The sequence below is a fragment of the Mustela lutreola genome, chromosome 16 (assembly GCF_030435805.1).
Source record: "Mustela lutreola isolate mMusLut2 chromosome 16, mMusLut2.pri, whole genome shotgun sequence".
NCBI lineage: Eukaryota > Metazoa > Chordata > Mammalia > Carnivora > Mustelidae > Mustela > Mustela lutreola.
This window is the reverse complement of record NC_081305.1, coordinates 50,548,209-50,557,447: the sequence shown is the minus strand read 5'-3', so window position 1 is coordinate 50,557,447 and position 9,239 is coordinate 50,548,209. Positions and strand designations below refer to the sequence as shown.

Sequence of the window (9,239 nt, the reverse complement as noted above, 5' to 3'; positions counted from 1 at the left end):
GAGCTGTGAGTTTCCAGACCAGGTAAGAGGAGCATGGGCTGGGGGTCCCGTCGCGGTGATGGGGTCCCGGGTCCAGACTCTGCATCCAGGTGGCTGGTTCGTGTGCCCCCTGGAGACCTTGTCTGCTCTGAATACCGGATTGCCGCTCATAGCACATCTGAACTATGCAGACACAGAGACATGCAGGTAAAGGGGAAATGAACTTCTCCAGAAGCAATTGGAACCCTAGCAGAGGCAGAGAACTAAGCTGAGTCCCCACTGCTGCGTGGGACCACAGAGGGCTGGTAGGGATGATTTTTGCACCCGTGTGGATGCAGAGGGGTTCCCCAGGGTCCTCTCAGTGGGGAAGGCATGGGGATCCTGGAGGTCAGGCTGCATCCTCAGGAGAGACAGGAAGGGCTTTGGGGGTGGATCCCTCAACACACAGAGGGAGCCTCTGCCCCTAGGACTGCGATCATACCCTCCGGGGGGTGGGGGATGTTTCCCAGCATCCCACTATAGAAAGAGAATGGGAGAGAAGGCATTTTCAGAAATTCACGTTTTTAGGTAGTGGACTATTTTCAGTCTGTGAACGGTTGCCAAGTGTAGTTCACTTCACTTAGAACAGGAATCCAGGGGGCGCCTGGGCTGCTCGGTGCCTTCAAGTCTCTGACTCTTGATTTTGGTTTAGGTCATGATCTCAAGGTCGTTGGATTGAGCTCTGGGTCCAGGCTGAGGTCAAGCTCTGTTTTCTGCCCAGAGTATGTTTGTCCCTGTCCCTCAGCGCCTGCCCTCACTTTCTCTCTCATTTAAATAATAAATAAAATCTTAAAAAAAATTAAGATTAGGAACCCAGATGTGGACAGGAGCCCAGGCGTGAACAGGAGGCCAGGATGGAGAAGGTACAGCATGAAGGAAAAATGGCAGACACATAAGCACTGGAAAATATTGGAGACAGACACAGCCGCACACACAAGCATCCCCACATGCGCACGCGCGTGCACGCGTGCACACACACACACACACACGTGCACTTTGGGGTCTCCAGTGAGGTGTGTCCCCTGCAGGATCACATTCACTCGTGAAGATGGTGTATCCATGACTCCCACCTGGGTGCACAGTGCATTCACATGGCTCCTTGATGTTGCCCATGATGGGTGTGTATACGCCAAAGAAATGGGCAAATGTTATGAATCACAACTTAAAATAAACAAACATTTATTCCTTGCACCTCACACATCCCTGAGCTCACTCAAACTGATGGTGTCTCTGGAAGATTCCACCAGGTGTCACCGCACGAGGACAGAAGAGCTCTGTGAGTCTAGAGAGGGTTCAGGGAATGGTTTTGGAGTCATCTGTTCCAAAGCAGGCCTGATTTTCACCAACTTATTTACTTGTGAAAACAGAGTCTGTGTTTTGGGCTGAAGGAATGGAGGACAATAGTGGACATCAGGGAAGGTGGAAATGGAAAGTGAAGGAAAATGTATCCCCTGAAGGTGGACCAGAGCTGCCGCTGTAAGAAGGTATGAACCAGCCCTGCTGTGTGGGATGAACCCTCAAGTCACAGGGATGAGGAAAGACGGGGCAGTCAAGGATGTCCAGCAATGCAGGAGGGAAAGCACCACAGGTCACGGGGGACAAGTCCTGGGCAAGAAGCAGCCCAGACATGTCCTGCACCTGAACCAGGCTCCCCCTCGATGTTGTCAGCAGACAGATCAGCGAGGGTGAGCTGCAGGCTTTCCTCCAGATCCCTCTGGGCACCTGGGATGCATGCCCACAGCTCTGCCATATGGAATGGTGGCTTTGTTCCCCCTCATGTTTAGCTCCTGGCTGTGTCTGGGGTCCTTCTCTTGCTGTGCTGAGCCTCTAGCAGCAGAATCCCGAGGACCACCAGGATCAAGGCAGCCACGCCCATGCAGGCCAGATTCTCCACCGTGTAATCTCTGGGGTCCAAGCCTAGGAATGAGGACAGAGAGGTTGCAGAGGTCAGAGAAGACCCACATCCCCCATATCCTGCATGTCCACGCAGGGGACCTGCCTCCCCTGGACAGGACACCCCTCTCCACAGCAGTCCCATCACTTAGAATTTCTCCTAGTCTCCACTTCTGGGGTCTGACTTGTTTTGGGGTGGGCTCATGGTGCCAGCTGCTTCTGCAAGTAAGATGGAAGCTGATGGAAGGAGTTGGAGACCCCCGTCTAGCCTGTCCTCAGCTTGTCACTATGGATAGTTCCTGAACTAGCCCTTCTCTGCACTACAGGGCTTTCCTCTGCTCTCCTCACTGGATTCCTTAAGCCTCCTTGTTCTCTTTAATTTCAGACTTTGCTCCTGAGTCACTCGGGATAGATTCTGGTTGTGCCCCACCAGATCAGGGTTGCAGAGAAAAATGGCCTCCCAGCACAGAAATCATCATGTCCTTGCATGTTTTCTGCTCAGTATGGTCTGTCTGTTCCTCAACAGGAGGGTGGTCGATCTGTGGCATGTGGAGACAGGATGGGGACAGGAGAGTCTGGACTCAGGCTTTGGGGAACTAGAGGCAGGTCAGGGACATGTGCCCAGAAGAAGGAGTCTCCATCATCATCTCGCTATTTGGGGACAAACTCTAGAAATCTGGTGAGATTTGAAGTTGGGATAGATAATCATTTTGTTTGTTGAAAAGACAACCTCTGTTCCCACTAAATCACAGACCAGACCTGAGGAAGTGCATACATGTGGATTTCATATACGAAATCATTGACATCTCTTAACCCAGTTTTCATATGAAAAGCAAGAAAGTAAAAAAAAAAAAGGAAAAACAAAATATGAACCAATTCTTATTATAAATATTCATCCAAATAGTCTAAGTAATATTACCTTATTGAATTCAGAAAATACCAGTGAACAGTAAATGTTATGTGGTTGGGTTAACCCCCAAATGTCTGAAACCAGGAAGCCTTTCTAAAGAGCCTTGTATTGTTAAAATCAAGGAAAAAGCATAGCTGTTCAGCAGACAGACATCTTTCAGGAAAATAATGCATTAAAAATTTTTTTAAAGATTTTATTTATTTACTTAACACAGAGAGAGAGAGAGAGAGATATCATAAGTAGGCAGGGAGGCAGGCAGAGAGAGAGAGCGGGGGAAGCAGGCTCCCTGCTGAGCAGAGAGCCCAATGCAGGTCTCGATCCAGGACCCTGAGATCATGACCTGAGCCGAAGGCAGAGGCTTAACCCACTGAGTCACCCAGGTGCCCCCCAAGAATGCATTTTTAATAAGATCCTAATGAAGCAGGAAAATGAGTTGAAATAGATAGGTCAACAGTGCTTTCGATATAAAAATAGATTTTTTTAATATAATTTTTTATTTTTTATAAAAAATAGATTTTTAATGAGCTTGCTTTTAAAGTCAGTTTTGGGTATAAATCAAGTTGTTTCCGTGACGTGAATCTTGTGGCTATTTTCTCTGTCCTTTGAAGCGAGAAACATAGCTGTGCATTTTAGACATGAGACAGTGAAATTTCCACGTGTTTGTGGTTATGATCATTTTCGGCAGCATATTGAACAGTGGTTGAAAGGGAGAGAGCACAGTGAGTTCACAGGATATAAAAATACACCCAAATTCACACTTCTCTTAGGCTTGCTCAGCAATTACTCAGACAGCTGACGTACGTGGTGTTAGAGTGGGTGAGATGTTCCTATAACAGACTATGAAGTGACACCACTTAAAGGAATGAAGTTCAAAGACTTTGAAGTTCATGTATGTGACAAATACTGAATGTTATACATGGAAAAATAACAAAGTGAGACTCATCGAAAATGTGCTAAGACTCGGTAGCACCAATAGAAGAGTTAGTAAAGGATCTGTACTCAAGGGACTACAGAACACTCATGAAAGAAATTGAAGAAGACACAAAAAGATGGAAGACTATTCCATGCTCATGGATCGGAAGAATAAACATTGTTAAAATATCTCTACTGCCCAGAGCAATCTATACTTTCAGTGCCATCCCAAACAAAATACCACCAGCATTTTTCAAAGTGCTGGAACAAACAATCCTAAAATTTGTATCAAGCAGAAAAGACCCCAAATCGCTAAGGAAATGTTGAAAAAGAAAAACAAAGCTGGGGTTATCATGTTGCCTGACTTCCAGCTTTATTATGAAGCTGTGATTACCAAGACAGCATGGTACAGGCACAAAAACAGACACACAGACCAGTGGAATAGAGTAGAACCCAGATATGGACCCTCAACTCTATGGCCAACTTATCTTCGACAAAGCAGGGGAAAATATCCAGTGGAAAAAAGACAGTCTCTTCAATAAATGGTGCTGGGAAAACTGGACAGCTGTGTAGAAAAGGATGAAACTTGACCATTCTCTGATACCATACACAAAGATAAACTCAAAATGGATAAAAGACCTCAATGTGAGGCAGCAATCTATCAAAATCCTAGAAGAGAACATAGGCAGTAACCTCTCCGACACTGGCCACAGCAACTTCTTTCAAGACATGTCTAAAAAGGCAAGGGAAACAAAAGCAAAAATGAACTTTTGGGACTTCATCAGGATGTAAAGTTTCTGCACAGCAAAGGAAACAGTCAACAAAACAATGAGGCAACCCACGGAATGGGAGAAGATATTTGCAAATGATACTACAAACAAAGGACTGATATCCAAGATCTGTAAAGAACTCCTCAAACTCAACACCCAAAAAAACCAGATAATCATGTCAAAAAATGGGCAGAAGACATGAACGGACACTTCTCCAAATAAGACAAACGGCTAACAGACAAATGAAAAAATGTCCATCATCACTAGCCATCAGGGAAATTCAAGTCAAAACCACATTGCGATACCACCTCACACCAGTAAGAATGGCCAAAATTAACAAGACAGGAAACACCAAGTGTTGGAGAGGATGTGGAGAAAGGGGGACACTCTTACACTGTTGGTGGGAATGCAAGCTGGTGCAGCCATTCTGGAAAACAGTGTGGAGATTCCTTAAGAAATTAAAAGTAAGGCTACCCTATGACCCTGCAGTTGCACTACTGGGTATTGACCCCAAAGGTACAGATGTAGTAAAAAGAAGGGCCATCTGTACCCCAATGTTCATAGCAGCAATGTCCATGATAGTCAAACTGTGGAAAGAGCCAAGATGCCCTTCAATGGATGAATGGATAAGGAAGATGTGGTCCTTAAACACTATGGAGTATTATGCCACCCTCAGAAAGGATGAATATCCAACTTTTGTAGCAACATGGATGGGACTGGAAGAGATTATGCTGAGTGAAATAAGTCAAGCAGAGAAAAGTCAATAATCATATGGTTTCACTTATTTGTGGAGCATAAGGAATAACATGGAGGACATTGGGAATTGGAGAGGAGAAGGGAGTTGGGGGAAATCAGAGGGGAGACGAACCATGAGAGACTGTGGACTCTGAGGGTTTCAGAGCGGAGGGGCAGGGGGTTGGGAGAGCCTGGTGGTGAGTATTAAGGATGACACGGATTGCATGGAGCACTGGGTGTGGTGCATAAACAATGAATTCTGGAACACGGAAAAATAAAATATAATTTTAAAAATTAAATTAAAAATTAAATTTAAATTTAAAAGATTTTTTAAATTAAAAAATAAATAATAATAATAAAAAGACCTGGGAGTGCCAAAGCTTGTTCCTCACAAGGACTGTGTGAATCCAGTCTAACCCCAATGCATACAGGAGAAAGAGGACTGGTTTCTGAGTCTGGCGTCCTTGTCACCTGAGTTCCCTTTGCCATCATCTGCAGGTGCTGCTCTAGAAGGTATGAGAAGCAGACACAGGGACACTGGACCAGCGACCACACACAACACAGAGTGGACACCAGTGTACATGGACATGGGGTGCAGCCTCCCTGGGGACTCCCGTGAGCCAGACTCCACCCTCCTGGCTCTCAGGTGTGCACCGAGGGGCATGGAGGCCCCCAGGTGAGCACGGGGGTGGGGGCAGCAGAGCGGTGCCCGAAGGTGGGGAGGCTTCTGTCCAGGAGAGCATACCGGGGGGCTGACAACACCATCAGATTCTGCTATGGAGGGACAGGAGATGAGTGGGAGGCGCTGTTCACTCACCATTGTCCTCGCTCACCGCCCACGCAGCCCCTACTCCTTACTCTGCTGAGACTGCAGGATGGGGGACCCCGGGTGCACACTGTGGATCTCCCCAACCTTTCAAGGGCAGGATCCTCCTCTGTGGAGCCCCTGCAATCCCCACATGTGTTACTACGTCAGGCTTTCCAGAGACTTGTGTCCTGAGCTGAGCACAAGGTCAGGGCCGCTCACCTGAGACCAGGACTCCAGGGGATCACTGGGCTGTGACAACACATGGGGGAGTGGCATGTGCCAGCCAGTGCCACCAGAGAACTCTGAACTGAGAGGCAGCTCAGAACCCGCTCCCCATGGACCCACCCACCAAGGCAGACAGAGATCCTCACTCACCCTCAGAGCCTCTGGGGTCAGTAAGGGTGAGGTACCGGGCTGTACCTCCCCCACTGGGCCCCTCCCCCTCCCTCTGCCATGACCACCCTAGCCCCCTTCACTAGCGTCAGAGCTCCTGGAGCCCCATCATTCCCCTGGCATCTCTGAGAGCCTAGAAGAAAAGTCCCTGGAGAGCAGCCCTGGGGGGGCCCGTGGTCAGGGGGCCGGGGTCTATAGAGGGTCCTGGGGAAAAGACAGGAGTGTGGAGGGGCTGGAGCTTCCCCTGAGACCCTGTCTCTGCTCTCACTCTTCCTCCTCATGTGCCCTGTGACCCCCAAAGCTCCTCCTCTCCCAGGAGAATCCTGGGGCTGGGGTGAGGGACAGGCAAGTGTGGGAGGACCTGTTTCCCTCCTACACCATGCATGAGGGGTAGACCCCTCTGCTGACAATCCCTTGGAACCCCCCACTTCCATCCTAGACCAGACCCCTCCTGGTCCCAGGGCCCTGAAGAAAATGTTGGGACACAGAGGGGACAAGGTCAGGGACCCTCACCTGAGACCAGGAGCTCCAGAGGATCACTGGGCTGTGACAACAGGTAGGGGGAGGTGCTGGCGGAGCCATAGCACCTGTAGGACCCCCCATGGGCTGAGGTCACAGGACTCATGCGGAATTCAGCCTGGTGCTGCCCAGCTCGGTACTGTGATCTAAGACGCAGCGGGGGATCGGCTGCCCCCTCCTTGGACAGAAGGAAAGTGTGCACAGAGCTCCGTGATTGACACAGCAGGGTCACATTCTCTCCTGGGGCCACCATGGGTCCAGGTTGCACTGAGAGGGAGGGTGTGTAAGAGAGCTGTCCTAGGGAGAGGAAGGGCGGGTGAGGGACTGTCCAGCCCTTGATCTGAACTGCGTCTGTCTGTGTCCTCTGAGTCTGTCCCTTCCTATCCCCTGTCTCTCTCTGTCTCTCTCCCTCCCTGGTGACCCCACACCCCTGGTCCCGGCCACCACCACCTGGGGCTCGCCTGGCAGGACCTGTGCAGAGTCTGGAGTCCTGACAGACGCTGTGAGACCTCACCTGCCAACAGGATGTCCACGGGGTCACTAGGGGCCGACCATTCAGAGGAGAGGTTGTGTCCACCGTAGCACTTGTACCGGCCCCCATGGGAGGGTCTCACCCGGCCCAGGTAGAAGGTTGCCCCCGAGAGCCCAGGCTGGATCTGCCGGCTAAGCCGCCGTGGAAGGTCAGGTGCCCCCTCCTTGGACAGAGCGAATTTGTCGTAGCCGACATCAGAGCGACACTGGAGGGTCAGCCTCTGTCCAGAGGTCACGACAGTGTCCTGCTGGGTCAGGAGGGAGGGCTTCCCCGACACACCTGGGACAGACCAGCCGTGGATGGCAGGGGCTGCTTCTCCCCAAACCTCCCTTCTCCCGTCCTGATCCCCAGGTCTCACCGTCCATCACGGTCAGTGACGCTGACCTGCGAGTCCCCGTGGTCCCCTCACCCACCCTCTCATTGGGGCTCCCCTGGGAGCAGAGTCCGCGTTAACCTGTCTGGTGCCTCAAAACACAGATGAGGCAACAGTCAGACTTTCTCACCTGAGACCAGCAGCTCCAGGGGGTCACTGGGGACCGACCACACCTGGGGGGTGTTGCTGTAATAGCTGTAGCATCGGAACGTCCAGCTGAGGCTGGGGGTCACGGGGCCCACAGGGAACAGGGCCTGGGTCCCCCCATGGGGGGCTGGCTGGGAGCCCAGGGTCCAGGAGGGCTGGCGCTCTCCTTCCTTCATCAGGATGAACCTGTGGAATCCCATCCGTGAGGCACACTGGATGGTCACATTCCCTCCTGAGGTCACGACAGGGCTGGGCAGAGCTGAGAGGCTGGGTTTGCCCTGGGATCCTAGGAGAGGAGGGGGGGTGTGAAATGAGGCTCAGACCCCCCACATTATCCCCAGGCTGGGCTGTGAGAGGGAGACCCCTGAGAGCCCCCCTTCCTGAGGGCAGAGCCTGGGGCTGGGACCCTGAGTGGGCTCACACCTGTCACCACCACCAGCTCCAGGGGGTCACTGGGCTCTGACCAGCCAGTGGGACTGAGATAGTCACAGCGGTATCTTCCTGCATATATGTCTGCCATGTGTGTGATGGGGAATTTGACCTTGTCTTTGGATTCCAGTGGCTTCTGTCTGTCCCAGGTCTCTAACTCTCCCTCTTTATGTAGGCGGTACTCCTGGACTTCCAGGCCCCCCTGACACCAGATGGTCACAGATGTCCCCCAAGGCATCACAGAGCCTGGCTCAGCCCAGACAGTGGGTCTGGGGAGGGTCCCTGGAAGGAAACAGAGGCTGGGACACAGACCTTTCCCATCCCCAGGTCCCAGCTCTGCCCCAAACCCCTAGACGTCCCCCTCGGTCAGCCCAGAACATCTGTTCTCCATCCCCTGCTGCCTGGTGGGTGGCCCCTGTCTCCAGTGAGGAGGTGGGACTGGGACCCCTGGGGTTAGACTCACCTGTCTGGGCTTGGTTCCTGGAGCCCAGACTCAGCCCTGGAAGAGAGTCCCTGTGAGAGGTTTGCCCCAAATCCTAGCAGATCCCCTCCTCCCGTGAGCTTCCTGAGCCTGGGATCTCTGACAGACCAGGGCCTGTGTGTGGGGTGGGTCCCTCCCAGACTAGAGTGTCCCCTCCCCTCCTCATATCTCACCGAGACAGAGCAGGGCTGTGAGGGTGGGTGTCATGGCGTTTCCTCTCTCTGGTTCCGGCTGTGCAGATGGAGGGTCGACTGTGACCGGGGGACAGACAGACACAAAGTGTGTGGCCATGCGGTGGCCAGTTCTGCCTGTCATGGTG

At 51.6% G+C, this 9,239-nt stretch overlaps 1 protein-coding gene across 3 annotated transcripts; it reads right to left on the bottom strand.

Moving 5' to 3' along the window:
* Positions 1-1,180: 1,180 nt before the first annotated feature.
* LOC131818870 (leukocyte immunoglobulin-like receptor subfamily A member 6) lies at positions 1,181-9,239 on the bottom strand. Of its 3 annotated transcripts, XM_059153630.1 has the most exons (7): positions 9,094-9,239; positions 8,903-8,938; positions 8,434-8,721; positions 7,994-8,296; positions 7,473-7,769; positions 6,953-7,255; positions 1,181-1,935 (listed from the first exon to the last, which is right to left on the bottom strand). In XM_059153630.1, exons 1-7 carry the CDS (start codon positions 9,233-9,235, stop codon positions 1,799-1,801), a joined length of 1,506 nt encoding a protein of 501 aa, XP_059009613.1. In that variant the 5' UTR covers positions 9,236-9,239; the 3' UTR covers positions 1,181-1,798. The 3 variants fall into 3 exon arrangements, with proteins under 3 accessions (XP_059009613.1, XP_059009615.1, XP_059009614.1); XM_059153632.1 differs by lacking the exon at positions 6,953-7,255; XM_059153631.1 differs by lacking the exon at positions 8,434-8,721.